Here is a 25,291-nt window from a genome sequence, read left to right on the forward strand (position 1 = left end):
GCCTTCTGAGCTCAGTTCCATCTAATCATCTTTCCATCCTCCACCAAACAACGGGCTGGTGAATGTATCAGTGATTATCAATCGACTTACATTTATATCTAAATTCCGATACGTTGAATGTGATGAGCACTTACTTCAAATGACTTTCGTCTTCATTATTGTCTAGTGTGTTAAAAAGCAAGGATTGACAAACTGGTTTACTTCTAAACAAGCAATTTATTGATCCGTCCAGCCATCAACATTGGCAGCCTGAGTGATGACTGAAAAATAGAGGGATTTGTCAGAATATTTTTAGCGCGTTTTCGATCCATCACAACCAGGATGCACACTTGTGTCCATTGTTCAATTCTCTCTCTACATGTTGTTTCATGTGACACTGTTAACCCCACAAGTTACTGTGTTACTCAATTGTTATGGCGTACTTACGGTTGACACACAATCACTCACCCCTCAGTCTGACCCCAGCTTCACACACAGAATATACAAAACATTTCTTACCTCCATTGTTTCTCATGGGAGCAGACGGACGAAGAAGCAATTTTCACTAAATTGGCGCCAATACTTTTATGGCCTGACGGAACTCGTCACGTGTGACGTTCTCGTCAAAATAAGACGTCATCCTATTCCAGCAGTTGACCAAGACTAACACACACAAAAAAAAACACAAAAAACCGACCTTATGCCATCGCGTGAATACTACGTGGGGTGTTCTGTTGGTAGATCTCTCTCCTCTCTCTCTCTCCCCCTTTCTCTCCCCCCCCCCCCTCTCCCCCCCCCCTCTCCCCCCCCCCTCTCTTCATGCGTCTGCTTGAATGGTCAAACAAGCTCTCGCGAATTCGTCTTCTGTCTCTGGGAAGACTCCTGTGAAAGTAATTCTTGAGTCAGTATTTCCATAGGCATAACACACATAGAGAATACTACATGGCTTGCTGTGTCGTACCAGATTTACACGAGTTGTTTTTTTAAATAGTGAACTGCGAGCGAAAGCGAGCTGTTCACTATTTGAAAAAGCAACGAGTGTAAATCTGGTACGACACAGCAAGCCATGTAGTATTCTGTTTATCCTACATTATATACTTCTGTGCCAGATCTAACTAAAAGTCACCGACAGCGCTATTGCCTTTGGATCAACCCGCTTTAGAACTTCAAACCACTTTACTCAATTTGACATTCATTCCTCCGCCATGACACACACTCTCAAACTAGGACAAAGTAGTTCGCCTTTGTTAACACTGTTAAGTTTAATATTGAACATTGATTAAATAAATTCGAACAACGAAATGATGGTCACTTGAAAATATACCAGATAAAAAGAAAAGCAGTGGCCGCAGGATAAAAGAAACCAAAAGGAACAACAACAGCAAAGCATATCCTTCCGCGATAGGATGACAGTCAAGTCGGAGCCAGGCGAGTCGACAGCTTTCAGATGGTCACTTCTCGGTTTGGTGACTGGACAAATATTGGTTGATGTTGATGGTACCAACGTGCACAGGCCTTGCAAACAGTGTTGTTAGCGTTTGCTGGGATGTGATTGTGGCAGTGGCAGTGGAGACGGCTGGAGTTGAAGTGGCCGTGCGAATCCAATGTGTCGTCTGCCGACACTGGCGACAGCTCCGAGACCGGTGCAGTGCCGTTTAGCATCAGACTGAAGCCACGGTGTTCCTCTTGGGAAATGCTGCTTAACGTTGTTGTGCCCAGATAGCTGCATTATTTTGGTCGGAGGAACGTTATTCTCGGAAAGTTTCTGCACTAGGAACTGGCGTGCAGAGTGGTTGGTGTAGATCTACCTCGGGTTGATGATCCCAGCTTTTCTTCACATGTCGCCCTGGCTTTGGTTGTGGATTGTCTTTCGCAAAATTGGAGATATTCTCTGCCATTACTGTCTTCATGCAAGGACACGTCTCCTCACTGCATGTGCCTGTGAGGTGTCACGCTGCGCAGACCAAAGTTGACTGTGTTTTGCCACCACAGAGTATTCAGGATTACTTCTAGATCTGCGACTCCGAGCTGTTTTGTCTGCCACAGCTTGTCAACATCTTCATCTTTCAGCGGTTGAGCCCTGTTAGGTAAGTTGCCACAACCTTCCTGTTTAACAATCTTCTGCTTTGTCTTCACGACTTCTCTCAGTTACAAGTGCAAATTCGGGGCCGTCTATAACGGGTGCACAGTACTTTTTAGACTTCAACTGTCGACGGATGCTGCTGAGAAGGCCCCTCGGCGTGGGGATGGTTCATACTCTTTGCCATCCGGTTTTTTCAAACTCATGAAAAGAGAGCAGAGAATTTTGCATAATTTTTGTGGTTGGATGGTGCTAATGTTTCTTTTGTCCCCGTGTTTCGCCATAAACGTCGATAGGCGACGTATATCGTAAACCGTTTTTCGGAGAGTGTTCTTGTTCTTGTTTGTCTGAACGAATGAGTCTATTGGAGAAAAATTATAAATCATGGATGACTCGCTTTTTTCTTCATCGACTTCGTCATTCGCGTCATCGCCAAACATGTCTTCGAACAGCTCATCACTCAAAAATTCTTTCAGTGTTGACAAATCGGTTTCGTGGCAGTTGCCATTTTGTTGCAAAAGTAGTTCTTCATGAATATGTAATTACTAATTTACATAGCATGACCTTCCGGTTGACCTCATTTACATGATATACACACGTGTGATTTGAACGATTTTTATCTCACGGGTATCTCTCTCACGTATGTAGGATAAACAGCAATTCACTCATCATTCACCCTGGGCTGTAATTACTCTCTACATTCAACCACACACACACGAATTCTTAAATAACTACTGTCAATACTAATATCAATTCCCATCCATGTCCGAGTTATATCCACACATTAAACAACTATTCAGAATATCCAGATTAAGAACTAGTACAATGAACACTTAAGTTAACATAGCAGCGAATATTAAGAATGCCTATTCATAAACATACAAGTGTTCCTTAGCGAAAACATGTCATGAAAAATAGTTTACCTGAGCACGCGAGCAAAGAATCTTCCCCGACTTGCCGCTTACATGTTCAATGGGCAAGTGAAGCTAACAGCTTAGGTGACTGGCGACACAAGTCTAACAGCTCACCTTACAAAAAAATGGACATTCAGGTTTTTCACCTGTTGCACGTGAGTGCGTGGAGACTCGGCTCTACAGGTAACAGTACAGGCCCCATAATCATGGTCCAACAGGCATGCGAATCAATAATAATGTTTTCGCGATACGAGTCTACTTCTGTCAATTAATGCATACTAATAACAGCATCATTTCATCATTAATTAAGTACTCATATTACATACATGTTCATACATAAAACCCATACATGTCATATCTGACAATGCCCCCCACTTCAAGTAGAAAGCTGCATAAAAGATTTCTCATTTCTTAACTCGATAACACCATACAAATGTTATCATCCATGATAATACTTTGCATTTTAACACAATAAGTCCCACTCAAAGTGTCAACGTCACTACTTGTATATACAGTACCTATACAAACAGATCTGACTTCCAGGGCCATTTTTCTTCTTTTTCAAAGAGTTTGATCACAGACTGATCGAGACAGCAAATCCGCAAACTGATTGCACTGGCCTGCAATCGGCTGAACCAGAAGGTTGCGTGTTCGAATCCCGTCGGGGTCACCAATTGTCAGGAATGAATTATCTACAATACCGACTGTCAGTCAGAAGGCTACTATTTCATTTATACGCATTCGTTATTCTCCTCCGATTCATTCCAACAATAAAAGAAAATACGTGGAGCTCAATATGTTTATATAGCTCACTGGTAAAGCATGTACATATATCAAACGTAAAGACGTACCGCACCAATTTGCCTCGGGCAGGGGATCGTCTGGATTTTCAACTTTAGACTGGCTTTCAAAATAGTTATTAAACAAAATCGTTTTTTCACAAATGTTATCAATAATTTTTCCATTATCCTCAAGCGGTGGGATTTCGTTACATGCAACACCTTTTTTCTTCAGAAAGGAATTAACAAGTTGCCACCAATTTTTGCTTCCGAAGTTCTGTTTACAATTTATCCTCTCAAGTTCTAAGAAATAATCACTTTTTCGTTTACGAATTTCATCTGTGTACTGATTTCTGGTCAGGCGGAATAATGCCCACTGCTCAGGTGTATTTAAGCGCTTAGCAACTTGATGTATACAATTTTTGGCGTTTCGTAATTATAAAATATGCTCAGTCATCCATGGGCGTCATCTTCACGTACTGTTATTACCTTAACAGGCATACATGTTTTTGCAACACGTAATAAGTGTTCAGAAAACAAGGCAGCAGCTTCGTCTATGGACGCATTTAAAACTGTGTTCAAAAGATCAATTTTGTTTAATTCAAACAAAAATGTATCAACATCTAACTTGGCATAATTATATATAGTCCTTTTAAACTGACCTTTTTTTAATCTCTGTGACGTTAATTTTACACATGGCACTGAATGGTCACTACAAATGGGGGGTAACACTACAACTTCACTGATTAGGTTTATACTCGTAGTCAGGACCAGATCAATGCATGAGGATTTTAGTTCTGTAATACGTGTGGGTTCAGTAACGAGCTGGTGCAAATTGTTTTTGTATATTAACTTAAGAAGGTGGGGAGATGGATTATTCAAAAAATCTTCGTTGAAGTCTCCAAGAATTAGAAATGTATGTGGTGTTCTCATTACTTGCTTTACAGACTCGTCAACCAGGTGCCCATAATCAACCCGAGGGTCTGGTGGTCGGTAAAATGAACCAATCAACACAGTTTTGCAATAATTTAGTTTCTACCCAGACTGCTTCAAGATCATGAAAATTCACTTCATTTTCAAAAGGGCATTGGTCCGCTTACTTGAAAGCGATTTATACACACACAATTACAAGCCTCTGAACAAATGTTGGTAAACAGATACGAAAAAAACAAGTACCAAGTTACCTGAAAGGATCTATAGCAAGTCAGTATATGTTGGTGACTCCCACGCCGCTGGGGTCTGTTCCAGTGAGTGTCTGTAGCATGCCATCATGATTCAGAATAAAATTTAATATGGGCTTTAAATCTTTATTTTTATTTTCGGTAGACACCAACTCGTACACCAAGTCAATTCATTTTGGTGTCCCGCAAACCGCCTAGGCTGTTTAAGTGAGCGTCTGTAGCCAGTATGATGATTTAGAATAGAGATGGGCTGATGTTTCTTAGTTTTGGTAGGCACAAACTCTTACAGTTTCCAGTTGTTGGGTTCATTAGGTCGTTTCGTAATCTACCATTTGAGATTTTGGACAAGATTCCTTTGCAAGTACCTATTTTGATACAATGTAGATGGATATTCTGTTCTGCTGGGTTCAATTCCTTCCTAATTTTTTTTGCAACTCGGCCTATAAAAGAAAGTGTTGCTTCAGACGAGGAAACCCCTTCTTTTCTAAAACAGTAAATAAAATAATTACATTTTCTTAATTGTACTCCTAAGATGTCAATACTGACCATGTTGCAAACGATTGTAGAATCTAGGGTGCAACATTGAGAAGCTCATAGTAGGCCGAGAAAGCTTCTGTTATTGCACTAAAGTATAATTACAATGTATAAATATGTGACTGTTAACTTCAACTGAATGTCTTGCCTGGATGTGTAGTATGGTGTAGTGTAGTGTAGTGTGAGATAGGGTAGTGCTGTGCAATTGTTTGAAAAGTCGTAGAGTGTAGCACAGTCTAATCTATTCCAGTCTAGACTAATCTATTCTATGCTATTGTATTCTACTGTGCCCACAGACGCTTCATGGCGGCAGGAGTCAGTCGGCCATGGCAGGACATCCTGGAGGAATTCACGGGATCTCGCGAGATCTCAGCTCAGCCAATCCTGGAGTACTTCCGGCCGTTGCACGACTGGTTGAAAGCTGACAACGAGCTTCACCAGGAACCATTGGGATGGAGCCAAGCCACAGTTAATTGGAGACAAGATTGAATTAATGGCGATAGAATACAGAGAGCGATGTTTTGACTTACTGTTGGGCTGTGAGGGTATTGGTATTGACTTGAAATAATATCTGTAGAACGAACATACACGCACTCACACGCATACACAGGCACGCACGCACACACGAACGCAGAAAACATTCGCACGCATACTCACACATATATATATACTAGAATGAATACCCGCTTCGCCGGGTAGCCGGCTTCGCCGGAAAGAAGTACTTAGAGCCGTACGCCGGCTTCGCCGGGTCCGAACAATGGACCCGCCAAGCTTAGGTCCCTCCCAGATTCGTGGAATGGGAACAGCACGAAAATGATTCAGTGGCCATAATGCCATTCCTGACCATATCGAGTCCCATCCTTGTCGACGAATGTAACCGTGTTAATCACCTTTGGAGGCGAACTCCACTCAAACAGGACTGAGCAAGTTATGGCTTCTCAAAGGAAGGCCAGTACATAAAATTACGTTAAAATTAATATTAAAAGTCCTACGGTTTTGAGCCATTAAGGACTTGAGTGTTTCACATAATATTACACAAAAGCCGCCAGACCACATCACAAACAGAACTGAACAATGCACAGGTGTTGCTTACATAGAGACACACACACTCACACACACACACACAAAAACACAGAGAAGCCGTATCTATAGAGAGATAGATGACAGTGTATTTTTCGCGTGGCTATAAATTGATTCGACCTTTGCACTTTTACAGTGAGGATAATTTACGGGTCCAATTTACGTTCTGTACACTGCGTTGACCTTCTAAAAATAGTAACAGTAACAGAACGCCGGGAATATGCGAAGACGCTCAGCGCAGTGGACAGCGCAGTGTAGTAACTTACAACTGAACGGGAAAGCCACACGAAGGAAGGGAGATAAACGCCAAACACTGGAGAAGATAAGGAAGAGTTACTTATAATGGTGAAATGAACACAAAAACGAAAATGAGTTCAGCGCTGCGCGCTGAGAGCACGTGTTGAAATATCTCATCGATGATATTGTGTCCGGGGTGTAGCTGAATACGGTGTCCAAATTTGAAAAAGATCCACCGAGAACTTTGGCGTTGTGATGTGGTGTAGCGGCTATGGTGTGTCGGTATGGGGGCCCGGGTAGCTGAGGTGGAACCAAAATAGCTGAGGTGGAACCAAAATCGGTTCCGCGCTGCGCGCTGAGAGCACGTGTTGAAATATCTCATCGATGAGGTTGTGTCCGGGGTCTCTCTGAATAAGCCCACCAAATTTGAAGCAGATCCATCGAGAACTTTGGCCGTGCATGGCGATTACACAAATACACAAACACACAAACACACAGACACACAGACACAAGTCGTATATATATATAGAAGCCTATACACACACACACACACACACACATACACACACACACGCACGCACACACAAATACACACACACACACACACACACACACACACACACACACACATGGGTAAGGACTCACAGAGATGGACGGACAGAAAGGCAGACAGAAAGATGGACTCATTACTCATTAAAGTTGTTCTTCAGTGCTCCGTGTGGTGTTTTTGTGTGTGACATTGCTGAGTGGACTGACGTAAGAATGATGGTGTTTGTGAAGATATGAGTGTGAAAACGAGGAACGAAATGACCTTGGTTAGAACAGAGGTCTTGTTTTGTGAGCGTTTAAGAGAGCGCGAGAGAGAGAGAAGATAGAGATAGAGAGAGTTTGATGAGAGGTGCTGGTGTCGGTGTCGGTGTCGGTGTGTGTGTCTGTGTCTGACAGAATGTGGATATTTTGACTTATCATTTGGCTGTGAGATCCTAGAGTATTAGAATTAAATTGAAATTATACCTGCAGAACCAACAGACACACACACACACACACACACACACACACACACACACACACACACACACACACACACAAACATAGGAGTGGTGATGTATTTAAACCGAGATCCTGTTGTGTTTGAGTGTGAGAGAGTGTTAGAGAGAAAGGAGTGCCAGTGTTATTGGTACAGCGTGATAGACCGGACACATCGCGATGATCTGAAAGAAGCAGACACGAGGGTCACGTGCATGTCTACGTGATTTCCTTCTGACAGGTCTACACAGGCTTACCCCTAACCGGATCAAGCTTCGGACTACACAGTCCGGAGGGTCGGGGTCCTGTACGACCAATAATATCTATAAAAAAAATTAAAACAAGTCGCGTAAGGCGAAAATACAATATTTAGTCAAGTAGCTGTCGAACTCACAGAATGAAACTGAACGCAACGCAACGCAGCAAGACCGTATACTCGTAGCATCGTCACTCCACCGCCCGTGGCAAAGGCAGTGCACGTGGAATTGACAAGAAGAGCGGGGTATTCGTTGCGCTGAGAAGGATAGCACGCTTTTCTGTACCTCTCTTCGTTTTAACTTTCTGAGCGTGTTTTTAATCCAAACATATGATATCTATATATTTTTGGAATCAGGAACCGACAAGGAATAAGATGAAAGTGTTTTTAAATTGATTTCGAAAAAAAATTTTGATAATAATTGTTATATATTTAATTTTCAGAGCTTGTTTTTAATCCGAATATAACATATTTATATGTTTTTGGAATCAGCAAATGATGGAGAATAAGATAAACGTAAATTTGGATCGTTTTATAAATTTTTATTTTTTTTTACAATTTTCCGATTTTTAATGACCAAAGTCATTAATTAATTTTTAAGCCACCAAGCTGAAATGCAATACCGAACCCCGGGCTTCGTCGAAGAGTACTTGACCAAAATTTCAACCAATTTGGTTGAAAAATGAGGGCGTGACAGTGCCGCCTCAACTTTCACGAAAAGCCGGATATGACGTCATCAAAGACATTTATCAAAAAAATGAAAAAAAACGTTCGGGGATTTCATACCCAGGAACTCTCATGTCAAATTTCATAAAGATCGGTCCAGTAGTTTAGTCTGAATCGCTCTACACACACACACACACACAGACACACGCACACACACACGCACATACACCACGACCCTCGTTTCGATTCCCCCTCGATGTTAAAATATTTAGTCAAAACTTGACTAAATATAACAAGTCGCGTAAGGCGAAAATACAATATTTAGTCAAGTAGCTGTCGAACTCACAGAATGAAACTGAACGCAGCAAGACCGTATACTCGTAGCATCGTCACTCCACCGCCCGTGGCAAAGGCAGTGCCCGTGGAATTGACAAGAAGAGCGGGGTATTCGTTGCGCTAAGAAGGATAGCACGCTTTTCTGTACCTCTCTTCGTTTTAACTTTCTGAGCGTGTTTTTAATCCAAACATATCATATCTATATATTTTTGGAATCAGGAACCGACAAGGAATACGATGAAAGTGTTTTTAAATTGATTTCGAAAAAAAAAATTTGATAATAATTTTTATATATTTAATTTTCAGAGCTTGTTTTTAATCCAAATATAACATATTGATATGTTTTTGGAATCAGCAAATGATGGAGAATAAGATAAACGTAAATTTGGATCGTTTTATAAATTTTTAATTTTTTTTACAATTTTCAGATTTTTAATGACCAAAGTCATTAATTAATTTTTAAGCCACCAAGCTGAAATGCAATACCGAACCCCGGGCTTCGTCGAAGAGTACTTGACCAAAATTTCAACCAATTTGGTTGAAAAATGAGGGCGTGACAGTGCCGCCTCAACTTTCACGAAAAGCCGGATATGACGTCATCAAAGACATTTATCAAAAAAATGAAAAAAACGTTCGGGGATTTCATACCCAGGAACTCTCATGTCAAATTTCATAAAGATCGGTCCAGTAGTTTAGTCTGAATCGCTCTACACACACACACACACACACAGACACACACACAGACACACACACGCACACACGCACATACACCACGACCCTCGTTTCGATTCCCCCTCGATGTTAAAATATTTAGTCAAAACTTGACTAAATATAAAAAGGAAAACAAAAGCATTCAACGTAAAAAGTATGGGTCAAACACGACCCTCGCCTTCCGAATAGGGATACACTTTTTAACATCTTTTTGTGGAGTATGGGTCATACCCGACCGATGTGTATGCAGATGTCTGAGGCACCGTTGAACTTGATCATAGACCTCAGGGCCGGACCAAGTTCGTTTGAGGGGGGGGGGGGGGGGGTTTCCAACTGAAGGCAGGGGTCCAAAGTCCACATTTTTTCTCCTCTGAGAGGTACATTGGATGGCCAGGGGGGGGGGGGGGGGGTTCCGGAACCCCAGGAACCCCCCCCCCCCCAGATCCGGCCCTGGACCTATATTAGATAAGTATAGGTCCCTGACTTGATGCCCCATCAACACACAAACAGAATGGAAGACTGACAGAAACAAAAATAGGCACGGATACAAAACTGAGGTTTTGCCCACTCTTGAAGTACGATAATGCTACTCGCTTCGCTAACTTGTTTCTTCCTGTCCCCAGAACTAGCGTCTATTCGGGACATGACATGGTCAGGTGGTTATATTTATATGCTAGGATAACAATGCTACTGTAAATGAGTCCGCAGTTAAGTCAATACTGAAAATTCGTTGGATCAGACTTGTGACACAGGTGTTTATTCACGATTATCAGAGATTTACTTTCTGGCATGGAACGTGCGTCAGAGGCAGTGGTTGTCAGCTTGCCAGATTTGGGACGGATTAAGCATACCATGGGTCTGATGAAACAACCTATAACCTCTTAAGCCGCCCACGCTTTGAAATTTCACCCGCCATCCCCTTAAACTTCTCTTCTCATAAAAATCTGCAAAGAAAGAAAGCACAAAAACCAGCAACAGACAAACGTGTCTCTTCTTGTGCCGATCCTTTGGTTGGAGTGACGCGGTGGTCCCAAGACTGTAGCCCCACAGACAATACGGGGCTCCCGTTGTGGCGACCAGCGGTTATTCCCCCATTGACTGGCCGCAAAGCGTCGCAGCGAGTTCCCGCCAAAAGCAAACGTCCCAGGGCGTTGCAGACGATCGACACTTGCGCCCCCTACCGGGAAGAAAGCGAGCGCGCGCTGTCACGTCTGCACGTGTTTGCAGTGGCTGTTGGCGGGCATTAGTATTTAAGTGGCGATCACACGCAGCGGCTGCGCGGATTAAACCCAGAAACAGTGCGGGGAAGCTGGCACCCTCGAGCGACGTGGACACAGAGCGTTGCAGGCAAAGAACAGAGAGAAGAGAGAGGCAAGAACAAGGAACGCCACGCCGAGAGGAGTGCCCCTGGGTTGTATTGTCTGCCGGCATATTCAAACTGTCCGACGCGAGCCTTAAGCACTTTAAACTGAGAGCAAACTGAATCTGAGGCTCAGTTTCAGACGGAGAGACGCAACTCTCGGGAGCTGAGCTGAATCGACTGGTGACTAGATCTGCACCGGCACTGACAAGGCGGGGACGTGACCACCGACCGTTCTCTCTCCCTCTTCCCTGCCCTGCTATTGTTTTCTGATACAGCGTTTCACGACACATTCTACCTGTTCGATTTCACAACGGAAATCATCAGATTTAAAACCTAATAAGCAACAAATTGTTACCCGTAACGAGTATCAAGACAGTATCAAGAGGTGTGGTCATCCTTTGCAGTGTAGACCATAAACTTGACTTTTTCTCTACGATATCTACCAGCTGTGTTCATCGAGAACTAGACATGGATTCCCCAAGGTGCCACCGCCTGCTCGTCTTGGTTCTACTGACATGTCTGAATATTAAGGTGAGTTTATTCTCTGTTTTGCATTGAGGTTACACTTACTTTGTTGTCCCGGATCCTGTTTTTCTTTGCACTGTTGAGTCTGGTGTCTTGTTGGAACGTTATGCGGAGAAATACCTGTATCGCAAAGCAGTGGAAAACTGGCACTTTAATCACAAACTCACCTCTCGTGAATTACACCGCGATTGGTTTTGTTTGGTACAATTTCCATGATGGTTTGGTTCTTTTCATATTAAATCTCTCGGTCTTTGTATTTCTTTCTGTCTCTTTGCTCATATACATTTTCTCATAGTAATTACAAACACGACGGAAGTAACAGATTTAGGGCACTTATTTGAGCTGATACAATATCACTCAAAACATAACATTATTATCAAAATTAGAACTGTAACAATTAATGACTAATCTGGCGACATTATATAGGCGAAGCATACTGCCAATCAAAAAAAGCACACCTTCCTCGTTTGTTTAAACTCACATATAAAACGGTAACAAAAAAGGGGGCACACGATGGCAATAATTATGTTTAAGCATAGGTTGAAACACTGTTTGGGTTATACAGGGAGACCCCCCCAAAATGCCACCAATAAAAGTGCTAATAACTTCTACGCATGTTGAGCGAATTGCTTTTTATTTTGTGAAAGTATAAGTCAGCTAATGCATGATCATATCATTACGTTTCAAATTTTGTCGGTACATTGGTCTGACTTTTGTGCTCTTTCGAAAAACATGCAAATTCGGTGATGGAAATTCAAAATTGAGTAGTACCCATAGCTACCCGATTTAAACCTTCCAGACTTTAACCTGTTGGAATATCTGAAGGTCCAAATGTACAGAAACACCCCAGATCATCGGTGACCTGCAGAAGTCAATATAAGAAAATCTGGAGGGTTTGAATTGGGCGAGTGTGGTAACTGATCAGTGTCAAACCTACTATTGAGTCAATCCCTGAATTTGGATAGTTTGTTCAAAAGAGCACACAATGAGACTATTTGACCTACAAACGTGAAACTGTGTGATGTGCCCATGCAGAAGTTATTATCATTTTTATGGGTGGCATGTTTTGGGGGTCACCTTATACTTGGTTTATTTCTGTGAGGAACACAAAAGATTCACATGGTCAAAGCAAAAACATCACAACCAACTCATTTTTTTCAAAGGAAATTAATCATCAGCTCGCTCAGCAATATGAAAACAATAGTAAAACTGCGTTTGGGTAAAAGTGCGAGAACTTTCAACATAATTACCTTTTTAGTGTGTGTGTGTGTGTGTATGTGCGTGTGTGTGTGTGTATGTATGCATGTGTGTGTGTGTGTGTGTGTGTGTGTGTGTGTGTGTGTGTGTGTGTGTGTGTGTGTGTGTGTGTGTGTTGTGTTTGAATGTCTTGTTTGTACCTCAAGACAGAAAGTATTTCCAGAAGAACAGCCCATAGTTGTAATACAGTCTTATTTCTTTAATGCGTTTTGTCTAATTGACCAGAGATCTTGTGGACAAAAGTTAGTCAAATTGGGTTCAACGATGTTATACTCATCCGAATACATCAATTGCTCAACATGAAAAGTCACGAAACACAAGCTGGCAGTTTAAATTGGCGTTCTGTTAGTAAGATATAATGATATGTTTCATTTAATTATGATGGTAGATGCCAGGTTTGACACACAAATCAAGAATAAAATTAAAAGTAAAAAGAAGAGAAGAGAAGAGAAAGTTGTCAAGCTCTTCTTAAGAAATAGTTGTTTGTTGACGTTACAAAACTCATACAATAAAAACTGGACTTACCATAACAACTGCCTTAACATATAAATATAAAGCAGTCTTTGTGACCCAAATGTCTTCTTCAGCAAATAATGCCTTCAAAAGAAAAGAAAGAAAAATTACGAAATTTAAAACAGAAGAAAACAAGCAAGAACCTATACGGTCGAGAAAGGAGCAACAAGCCTTTTGTCAAGGTAAGTCTAGTTTTCAAAGTTTTCAGTGTTTGTGTGGCATTGTTTGATATTTTATTTACATGTTGACAGAAATTTCCATGTGAACCAATCCCAAATGTTTCCACTTTGTTCGGGTGTAAATTGGAAGTGCGTCTTACCATGCAGGCTTAAGTGTCAAGCTATTTTAGTCATGTGTGAATGTCGGCTTCGTGATCGTCGTTAAGCTTTACAAATGAACCAGGAGAATGTGAGACGAGAGTAACAGCCGTGCACATAAGGAACCCTACAGTGGGACATAAACAGCGTAGCCTAAACTATTTTGTACCATGTCAGTTTTGCACCAGGATAGAAAACTTTGGCTCAACTGTGATAATTAAACATTTAAATTGTATACACTGAAAACAACAACGGGATACAATTTTTTTTTGTTTGTTTTTTTTTGTTTTTGCCAAGCACATCATTGTGGGGCTTTTAATCAGTAACATGCATCCGTCTACAATGTATCATCATTCATTCTTCAACTTGTATATTAAATATGTAAATGGCAAGTATATTAGACATATATATACAACATTAGGACATAACCGACAGACGGACATATAACATACCGTTCGCCTACAAATAAGGCTAGAGCATAACATGACATGCACATTACAATACTGATAAAAGGAAAAAGAGAGAGAGAGAGAGAGAGAGAGAGAGAGAGAGAGAGAGAGAGAGAGAGAGAGAGAGAGAGAGAGAGAGAGAGAGAGAGAGAGAGAGAGAGAGAAAGAAAGAGAGAGAGAGATTTGTGTAAATAAATAGACCAGAATAACATGCTCTCAAAATCTATACTGACATTGGTTTCAAGAGTGTTGTTAAAGTAATAGTTTGTGCGATTAACATCCATATACCTCAGTCCATGATTTCAGTTGATACTGTCTGCTTTAAAAGGGTTCAATAGACCATACTTTCAGCAAAACAAGGTTAAAAGCATGTCCTAAATGCACGCATAAATACCGCAACATATTCTGACACTAATAAGTGCAATGCCAGCATTGAATACATTTCTTTATTTCTGTCTCATTTTGACAGACGCCCGTCTGTAGAGCCACAAAGACCTATTCTGTACATACATACATATATCTATATATATATATACGCAAAACCCATCATAAATGGATGTTCTCCTTTTGTTTTGATGTATACACTCCAAAGATGTAATCATCACATTTAAGTCAATACCAGCTATTGAGTCTTTTTCGTTGGAGAGTGTTTTCTTCCACACGAGATGATGATGAGTGTCTAACGACGCTGTCAGGCAGGCAATGCGGAGAGGAGAGAAAGGAAAGGGAAACGAGACAAACACACAAATCCGGAACAGCTGCCTTTGAAATGCATCGTCTTTCCTCTGATCAAATGGAAAAAAAATGTCAGTCACATTCCAGAACCTTCACTTGGATGTGTATGCGTCAGAGGGCACAAACGTCACACACACAAATGACCGTACAACGCAAATAATGCCCACAACCCCATCTTTTAAAATAAATCAGAAAGGCATTCAGCCATTCAAAAGAAAAACGAAAATGTCAAGTCTGCTATAGTTCAGAAAATCGCTGCTTAAACACACAAAACAAAAATATGCGACCCAGCAAAACATCAGACAGACGACAATATTGCAGTCTCTTTAATCGAGCAAAACTGAGGCAGTGGTAAAGAATGAGGTCAATAATATGGCAGAAACTTGACGATGTGTGATCCATTTGAACAAAGTAGAAAACCACTTTGTGTAGAAAAGCCTCCTGTCACCAGCCTCAAGTGATAACGAGACTTGACCACACACAGAAGGCTGGGTCAAGGTCAACTTTCACAGTCGAGCGCAGAGCACGTGCAATGCAATGCTTGCAACGAGAAGTATGTCGCGCTGGAATCCTTTATGTTTGTGGACGACAGAGGGACGGTTTGTTTTCCTGCTGACCGTCGCGCGCTGGCCTCTGACCCCTGTGCTATATGACCTCGCTGTAAAGTCGTGAGGTCGATTGAAAATGTGTCTTATGTTGACCACCGGAGCTCGGACACGGGGCAGTGTTTTCACATGTCCAGTAGATGGAAAATATCCTGTCTTTTGTAAGCTGTCTCCTATTTGTTTTCTCCTTCTTCCTAAACTTCCTGTATTTGAAGCCTTTTGTCCCATGAAAATGACGTGTCTTACTCTAATGATCTCTGCTTGGCAGGGTATCAGATACTGGAGACCATCCTTCAACTTACTTTCATTCAGAACTTCCCTGCCTTCGCTCCATAACTACCAGTGGAAACTTCTTCCTCGTTTTATCTGTAGTGCCTAGTCGATGAAGAATGTTCCATGGGCTGCTCACACTTCCTCCTTTAAGTCCTTGACAAGGCCCGGATAACTGGGACGAAGGTCACTCCAATTGAGACAGGGCTTAAGTCCCTTCTTCCGTCCGTGGAAAATATGTCCATCTCAGTTGTAAAGGGTTTAAGTCCGTTTTCACGCCTTAGGTACAAATGCCTTCAATTAGTTGTAAATGGTTTATCATCTGTTTTTACGCCTACGTGACAAATATGTTCATTTCAGTTGGAGAGGGTTTAAGTCCGTTTTCACGCCTAAAGTACAAATACGTTCAATTAGTTGTAAAGAGCTTATCATCTGTTTTTACGCCTACGTGACAAATACGTTAATTTTGGTTGTCATAGGCGTAGTCCTTTTTAATGCCAACGCTACAGCATGTTCTAGGCTAGTTTTAACGCTTGCTTGGCAGACGAGCAAAACTGAACTGGTCCGTTGAATTGTTGACAGCTTGCTTATATTCAACTCTTTAGCAAGTAATTATTGTGTCACCTACAAACAAATGAAATATATAGCTCATAGGTGACAGAAAGAGTCACTTGAAGCATCGATAGTTTTGAGGAAGATGGCCTAAATGCTTAGTCACGATAGTCAAATGTTTTACGCCCCTTTGAATCAGGACCAATCTTTTTGATCTTGGATTTCCGAAGAACCCTTGCTTCCTTTTTGATCTAGGTTTGTTGTGTGTAACTCTATTAAAACGTGACAATAGTTAAGGATAGAGGCGATTAGTTTTTTCTAATTGTGTACACATTTTGGCTAACTGAAAACGTGTAAATGTTTATAGCCGTTTCGCCAGAAATTGAAAGGATCAACGACCCTTTTGATTTTCTTGGAGTAATAACGGTTGTGAAATTGTGTAAAACGAGGTTTGCACAAGTGCACCATGAAAGTCTAGTTAGAGGGTTCTATGACGTATTGTAACATCAACGCATGCTTGGACAAACGGAATAAACGTAACGACGCTGAATGATGACACACAGACAGTTTGACCCAGCAGTGGCAGTTTCGCGGTGACGTGGGTTTGCACATCGCAATAAGACAAAGAGTCAATCTGCCTTTCAGGTACCGCTGGTGAAACAGCCGTAAGTATTTGTCATCAAACACAGCGACATGATGTCATTTTCCTTAATCAATGTCACACAGGGTCCTCTAGATAAGCATATTTAGAGTGGCGAGCGTGGATCCTATCGGATGGCTGCACGGAATTCATCAGGACAACCACAAGTTCAGTTGGCCTGCTCTGTTTGGGAATTCATCAGGACAACCACAAGTTCAGTTGGCCTGCTCTGTTTGGGAATTCAGTGTTAGACGAGAAAGAAATAGCGTCACGTCATTTCCCGATGAATACAGACACAGAAGCGGACACTCTCTCTGTGTCTCTGTATTTCTCTGTCTTTGTCTCTGTTTTTTGTCTGTCTGTCTGTCTGTCTGTCTGTCTGTCTGTCTGTCGCCCCCACCCCCACCACCTTGCCCACCCCCACGCCTCAATCTTTCTGTTTAACTCTCAAAACGGAACTCTTCTCTTTGTGAGAGTTCAAACGTATTATATCTCTCGACATCCACATGACATATTTAGCCCCATTAATACCTTTCATCCTTAAGGCAACCCTTCGTTTATTATATTGTGTCGTAATGTAAAGCATCCTTCAATGCTAGATTTGTGCGGGCACGCTTTTGCGTCATATTCGTGTGGTATCCTTTTGGAGACTAGTAGCAGTAGTTGTAGAAATAATATTTATTTTATTTATTTGGTGGTTAACGTCGTTTTCAACCACGAAGGTTATATCGCGACGGTAGAAATAATAGAATGAGTTATTTCAGAAGTACATTAATTAGATAAGATGATATATACCTATGGTAATTTTTAATATGCTGATAGTTAGCAAGTGATATCAGACATAATAATGCATACTATTTATATAGCGCATGTATCCAGGGTTTAACCCAGCTCAAAGCGCTGTGCAATCATTGGAAGAAACCACAACAACAACATATCATTATTTACAGTGCAATCACACACATATCAATGAATAACATGTTGCACTATCAAACATTATCACACTCACACGCGCGGACACGTGGATCAATATGAGCCAGCAGGCGAATGTTGATATAATTTCGAGACAACGTACCTACGATGTGAAGTTGTAGGCAGTGCTACCGGCTGTGTATCAAGCTGCAATGTTACTCAACAGTCTGAATTTCTATGCATTATGAATTAACACATTTAATCATTCTCCGTTGCTGGTTTTATTTCTTCTCTTTTTTTCATTTTCGCCAAAGTTGTTCTTCACGGGAATTCGCAAACTTTGTAAGAACTGACGTTTTCTGCAGGGTTTCTGTTATGATCGTCGCATACGGCAGGAAGAATCTATTGCTTGAGTATGGAACACGTGTTGAGAAAAAGTATAAGAAGAACACTGCGATGATCATAATGAGCTGTAAACGGACATTGAGCTCTACTGAAATACAAACGGCAGATGCATCCGTTGGTATGAAAGTAAAGGCAATGCAAAACGATATATGTGAGATATAAGTGTATATAGGACTGGGTGGCCGAGTGGTAACGCACTTGCGCTCGGAAGCGAGAGGTTGCGAGTTCGACCCTGGGTCAGGGCGTTAGCAATTTTCTCCCCCCGTTCCTAACCTAGGTGGTGGGTTCAAGTGCTAGTCTTTCGGATGAGACGAAAAACCGAGGTCCCTTCGTGTACACTACATTGGGGTGTGCACGTTAAAGATCCCACGATTGACAAAAGGGTCTTTCCTGGCAAAATTGTATAGGCATAGATAAAAATGTCCACCAAAATACCCGTGTGACTTGGAATAATAGGCCGTGAAAAGTAGGATATGCGCCGAAATGGCTGAGATCTGCTGGCCGATGTGAATGCGTGATGTATTGTGTAAAAAAAATTCCATCTCACACGGCATAAATAAATCCCTGCGCCTTGAATATGTGCGCGATATAAATTGCATAAAATAAAAATAAAAAAATAAAAAAAATCCTTGCGCTTAGAACTGTACCCACGGAATACGCGCGATATAAGCCTCATATTGATTGATTGATTGATCTCTTCGTGCTATGCTTTCTACGATCACACTGTTTTCTGTTCTCGGCTTAGTCATCATGACGAATGAAAATATAATGTTGAGAGAAACACTTGGTTCGGTTGCTTTCATCATGCTTTTCTCTTTACTGCCTTGATTGAGTAGTGAAAAAGTGGAAAGGAAATGTTGTCAGTGGTGGCAATGATCATACTGTTTTCTGTCTCTGTTCTAGGCTAGGGACGAGTGTAGATAAGGCCAAAAAAAAGGTCTGTTTACGGTAACATAGGCCAAAAAAATAGGGTCGGTAGGTCGGGATTTTTTTATATATTTTTTTTTCTCCAAAAAAACATATTTTTACGTTATTTTGCAATTTTTTTTTTTCCCAAATGCCAAAAAAAAGTCTAGGGTCGCGCGAAAAAAATAGGGTCGGTCGGGTTACCGTAAACAGAATATTTTTTTTTGGCCTAAGATATAGTGTTTGGAGAAATCCAAAAACAAATAGACTGCCAACGTTCCAAAATTCAGAATTTAAAAAAAGCAAGATATGTTATAGGAACGTTTAATTGTGACAGAAAAATACGATACAGTCACTGCATCGTATTGGTTTGTCACAATTAAACATTTATATAACATACCTTGCTTGTTTTATAGTGTTTGGAGAAAAGTTGGTTTGGTGTCAATAACCACCCTTTCTCTTTGCTACATTGAACGGGGAGCGTTTTGGGTATGCCGTTTCCCATTCTAGGTGTTGTAACGATGACGAATGAAAAAAAAAGAAGACCAACTAAAAACAAGTGTGGGGAAAGTGTTACGGTGAAGACATGCGACGCCACATAGGGGTTAAGAGGTGGGCCGAACCACGAAAGAAGCCGTTAAACAAACATGACGTTAGGGAGTCTTAGTGCTATGGCGCCAGCTCCCGGACTCTAATAACGTTCAAAGGTCACAGGTCAGCTGCCAAGCTGAGAAAACGTATCAGAGAGTTCACCTGGTGTCCTTGTGGCGTATGAGTTGTTGCTTTTTTTCTGCGTCGGTTGATGAATTTCAAAGTGTTGTAATGCTTGGTTACTTTTTTTTCTTTTTTTTTATCCCCCCCCCTTCCCTCTATTTATATATGTCTTATATGACTCCAACTTTGTTTAAGTCTTTGTTTCTGTCAATCTCATTGGTCTCAAGCGTGCGTTTGCTGTGTCTCTAACTCTGTCTATTTGTCTGCCTGTCTGTCTCTTTCTCTCTCTCTCTCTCTCTCTCTCTCTCTCTCTCTCTCTCTCTCTCTCTCTCTCTCTCTCTCTCTCTCTCTCTCTCTCTCTCTCTGAAACTGTCCCTTTCTCGGTCTTCTTCTGTCTCCCCCCCCCCCCCGTATCGTGGTATGAGCATACAGTTCGTATTTCAGTCTTTGTTGAACGTCCTACTTTTTCTTTGAATCAATATTTTGACTTAAGGCCTAAAAAAAAAAAGGTGTGGTTACAGTAACCCGACCTACCCTATTTTTAGGGGCCGACCCTATAACTTTTTATTACATTTGTCAAAAAAACAAAACAAAAAAAACAACAACAACAAAAAACGAGTGCAGAAAACGCAATGAAAGCGAAAGCGCTCGAGTCGCACACTTATTTCCCTGTCAAGTAGGTTTAATTTGTACACATTAGAAAAAAAAGTTAAAAAAAAAGTGATTGCCTACCTTCCTACCCTATTTTTCTGGGCTATGTTACCTTAACCACACCTATTTTTTTTTTTTTGCCTAATACGAAAAAAGCTACCTTACTGCGTCCGTTTTCAGTCAGTCTGTTGTTATTCACTGATGCGAGGTACGATAGTTTTGCTGTGCAAAGGGTATTAGGGGTGAATGGTTATTTCTGTATTCGACAAAGTGCAATGAAGTTCCTGCTATAAGTGAAGTTAACTTGTTTGTGAGGAAGGCCCTTAGATCATTTCCAAGTTTTACCATACGATTCTGGGTTACAAATCATGCTACCGCGCAGGACTGCCTAAATGTCGTGAAATATGCCGAGAAAGAGCACTGTTTCAAAGGTCGGGTGGGGTTACTTCCATCGAGTGACTTCCCTTGTTTGTGCACGTGTTGCTGGTAACTAGGTTGCCGCGTCTTAGATGGCGCTGGCCGCAATGGTATTACTTTTGGAGTGCTACTTTTACTACTTCTGGACAACTCTTTCTTTCCAACTCCGAAAGAGAAGTAGCGCCTTAAAGCACATTCATTCACTTTGATTTAATTAATGTCATACTTATGGTGCTTTTTTAAGCAACTCGTGCCGTGGGCGTCTAGATGAAGGTACAGTTGAATCAACAGATTCTTCTGATTTTTCATATTTGGCACAACTTCCCCCTAAACGATCAGATCAATGATATCCGTTTAACATGTTCATGATTGTTGTTGTTGCAGACGGTACAGGCATCAGGCGTGGTACAGATTCGCCTGGACAGGTTCAGAGTGGAAGCCGGCAGCGTTGAAGCGCCCAAGTGTTGCCAGACGGGCACGTGCAACTGTGGAACGCGCATGCGCGCTTGTGTGTTTGACAGGAACGAGACGCAATGCGGAGACTCATCACTCCAGACCAGTGAAACGCTGGGTATGTTACAAAGCTCTTTGTTTCTCTCTGTCCATGCTTTGTTCACTGGTGGCCTTGCGTTGTTTGCCCTGCGTGGCCATCTGTATGATCGTCTGCATTCATCCTTTGTAATGTGATTTTCGTCGTGCATCATAATTATTATGACTTTTTTGCACGCATAATCTCTACCTCTTTGCTTTGCTTGTCGTTTCTATGCGTCTTGTTTGAATGTTTACTTTTTTTTTGTAATTGTGATTTTCGTCGTGTCTGGGATTCTGTTTCTTTCCATGCATTGCCCTATTTCTCTAACGCCTTTCCTTCGGCACGGTTGGCCTAGTGGTAAGGCGTCCGCCCCGTGATCGGGAGGTCGTGGGTTCGAACCCCTGCCGGGTCATACCCAAGACTTTAAAATTGGCAATCTAGTGGCTGCTCCGCCTGGCGTTTGGCATTATGGGGTTAGTGCTAGGACTGGTTGGTCCGGTGTCAGAATAATGTGACTGGGTGAGACATGAAGCCCGTGCTGCGACTTCTGTCTTGTGTGTGGCGCACGTTATATGTCAAAGCAGCACCGCCCTGATATGGCCCTTCGTGGTCAGCTGGGCGTTAAGCAAACAAACAAACAAACAAACAAACAAAAAACAAATCCTTCGTCTCCATCGATGTGGTCGTTTCCATTCTTTTTGTTTAAGTTGTAATTTTCTATGTGCTTCAGATTCCTATTTTGTGTGCACGCATGCCTTTTGGCTTTGCCCTTCGTTGAGTAGGAACGTTGGGACCTCCATTCACTGTCGTGTGATGTTCCACCGGCATGCTGTTTAAGACCTCTTTGTCTGAGTCTTGTGAAAATGCTGTTCCTTTGGGGTTTTTTCAGACGTGCACTCTGCAACATTGGTTGTTTTTGTTTGTTTTTGTTTTTGTGTGTGTGGTTTTTGGGGGGTGCACGTGTTCCCAGTCAATCAACAGACAAGCCTAGTCTTCACGTGGGGCTGCTCATCTGGTATTTGGGCATTTCGCTATTAGGCGTGAGAACTAAGCGATGTTTCTGTTTTGTGCTACATTGACGGGTGCGTCGGTTTGAGTGCAGTTTGGCTTAGTTCAAATCAGTGTACATCGGTTCATGCAAACGCCTTAATACGGCCGACAGACAGTTTAATTCTCAGGCGCATTGCTTGATTTTTTTCTCAGTATTCCTGATTCGGTGATGTAACCTTGTTTGCATGCCCTGGTTTAACAGTTTGCATTAGGATTTGGATCCTATGCCAAGTCCGCGCGGAAAATTGCGGACAGTGTATTTTTGACAAATCTCCACAAACAAACGTTTTCTAGAAGCCGATTCGTTCCCTGAGGCATACAAGCATACGTGGAATTTGTGCAACGCTTCTTTTTTATGTGTTTTATATTTATATATTATTCATAATTAATTCATTGTCAGATGTTTTTTTACAGTAAAATTTAGCGCAGCGAACATTATGTATGAATAGAAAACTTGTTCATACCTGCACAGCTTCACCACGAATGCTAACAACGTTTCAGAAAAGCAAAAAATAAATGTCAGAAGTTTTAAAAAAATTGCTTGCTGGTCTACATCATCGATTATGTCAAAGTACAACAAAGTACACGTATATGGTTTGTTACCTCACGAGAAAGATAGCATTGTCGTATACATTCCATATGAGCCATACACCATCGTTTAACCTTCACCGGATGATGCTTTGAACCACACAGTCCGGTTGGTGAAGGTCGTCTTCGACCCATTCTTTTTAAAAGAAGGATTCAGCGTAAAACGTATGGGTCGTACAGGACCCACGACATAAGAATAAACAATAAATACCGTAAAATTACGATGCACATTCCAACTTGGTTGTACACGACCCGTGTACCATCCGGACTGTATAGTTTAAATTACGTCATGTTTTATTCGGTTGTTATCATTTGAGACCTGTTCAGTAGGAAGATCCTATGGCTATGGTGTTCGAGAATTACAAGATGAACCATCCGTTTTCAACGAGGCTTTTAAGACTTTCGTTCTCGATTCTGTTCCTACTACTGAGTGTTGTATATTTTATGATACAAAGCAACAACAACAAACATCTAAAGCACCAGCAGCAACCCCCACCATCACCACCACCGCAACAACAATAAAAACAAAAAACACAGCCATCACAACAAAAACAGGGTTCTAATGGGTATGCACAGATGAAATTGTTTTATTTCGCAATGTGAACTTAAATAGTTATAAGTTACAGCTTACACACAGGAGTATTGACTATTCTCACCACTTTTTGTGCCGATATTATTTCAGGACCGCGGGGTCTGATTAGTTGAAAATAATCACCACAAATCTCAATGTCAACCAATCAGACCCTTCGGCTGGCTCCCACCCACTTAAGTGACACCCACTTTTGCTTCGTGCACCTGGTGCCGAGTTGAAACTGAAAACATGGGCATTTGACGAGACTTGCATTTAACTATGCTTGAGAATAGACATGCCAAACTCTTCTATCCAATCACTGTGTCGACACTATAGGCAGTGACTGTAAACGCGAAACCAAAATTACCAAGCCTCGTTTTATTAAGCGTGGAGGTTTTCTTGCCTCTAAACGCATTTCGCTTCTCTGATGTAACACAGAGTACTGTGGGTAAAAAATCACAAAGATTATGAGAAAACACAAAAGGATCGTTTACTTTGAACTGGCGCTGAGTATGAATTATTTTCATTCGTTACTGGATTGAGAAGCGTCTATGAATTTCCGATTTCATCGTTATTTCATCTATATAATTAAAACATGGTTTGTTTTGATTCCATTACTGAAGAAGGAGTTTTTACTCCGAAATATTTATTTCATTTTGGTGTTTGGGTGTTATTTTTTATTCTTATATAATTAAAACATGTTAGGTAGGTACTTACATTGTTAGTTTCCTTGTAACTTTCATTCATATAGCCATGTTTTCAAGTGTCTGCTTTGAATTAAAGAAGACTCATTACCAAGCGAAGCAGACTACTGATGATAATTACTAAGAAACAACCCTTTGTGAAAGTTGTCTGTTCATTTTGATGCTACCAACTTATCCTCGCAGTTGCAAGGAGACTGTTGCCACTAAAATTAACTTCTGCTTACAGTTGTTTTCTATTTTTAGAGCGCTTGCTTTTCTTTGTTGCTTAGACTTTGAATCTAAGATCAGCCCTGAAAGTAAACAAAATGGCGGACTAGCCTTTGGATAGTGATTCTGAACATTCCTAGCCAGAGAGCAAACTTTACTAGCCGAACCAACAACTTGTTTCGGCAACTTTACTCGCATTTGGCGAGTAGTTCTACTCGCCATGAAAATACTCACCACTTTCAGGCCTGAGGGTGCAAAAAACATGCCTGTTGAAATTATTCCTTTGTGTCAGGCATCGCATGACCAACCTCCTCGCCCCTTTCTGCACACAAAAGGCTAAGACTAAAAATCCTGAGGATAAGCGTTAATCTTCCACTGAACGCCTCAAATCTTTGACTGGACGCCTCCATTTGCAGAAAGGGTTTGTGGGAAGGCGTGAAGTGTATTTAACGGTTAGAGCAGAACAGCTGTTGTTCCTGGATCGGCTCCTGTGGCCTCCAGTTCTGGCCGCTTTGTTTGGCATTTCTTGCACCTCTTTTGGGCTTTTCCTTCTTCGGCGAGACAAGGAAGTGATTTTTTCGCTCCTTTTTTTCTTTCTGGCCCTTTTAATTCGGCGTATTTTCGTGTGA

At 41.4% G+C, this 25,291-nt stretch overlaps 2 protein-coding genes across 4 annotated transcripts in view; both read left to right on the forward strand.

The window, feature by feature from the left end:
• Positions 1-7,499, forward strand: part of LOC138947773 (angiotensin-converting enzyme-like) — a 44,848-nt gene extending 37,349 nt beyond the window's left edge. For all 3 annotated transcript variants that reach the window (XM_070319336.1, XM_070319337.1, XM_070319339.1), the window contains exon 12: positions 5,764-7,499. In XM_070319336.1, the coding sequence (XP_070175437.1) occupies positions 5,764-5,956 (193 nt within the window). In that variant the 3' untranslated portion in view covers positions 5,957-7,499. The remainder of the gene's footprint in view (positions 1-5,763) is intronic.
• A 3,547-nt stretch (positions 7,500-11,046) lies between these two features.
• LOC138947777 (fibropellin-1-like) overlaps positions 11,047-25,291 on the forward strand; it is a 50,043-nt gene continuing 35,798 nt past the window's right edge. The window contains exons 1-2 of the mRNA XM_070319341.1: positions 11,047-11,673; positions 21,395-21,581. Of these exons, the coding sequence (XP_070175442.1) occupies positions 11,611-11,673; positions 21,395-21,581 (250 nt within the window). The 5' untranslated portion in view covers positions 11,047-11,610. The remainder of the gene's footprint in view (positions 11,674-21,394; positions 21,582-25,291) is intronic.

The sequence above is a fragment of the Littorina saxatilis genome, linkage group LG14 (genome assembly GCF_037325665.1).
Source record: "Littorina saxatilis isolate snail1 linkage group LG14, US_GU_Lsax_2.0, whole genome shotgun sequence".
NCBI classification, from domain to species: domain Eukaryota; kingdom Metazoa; phylum Mollusca; class Gastropoda; order Littorinimorpha; family Littorinidae; genus Littorina; species Littorina saxatilis.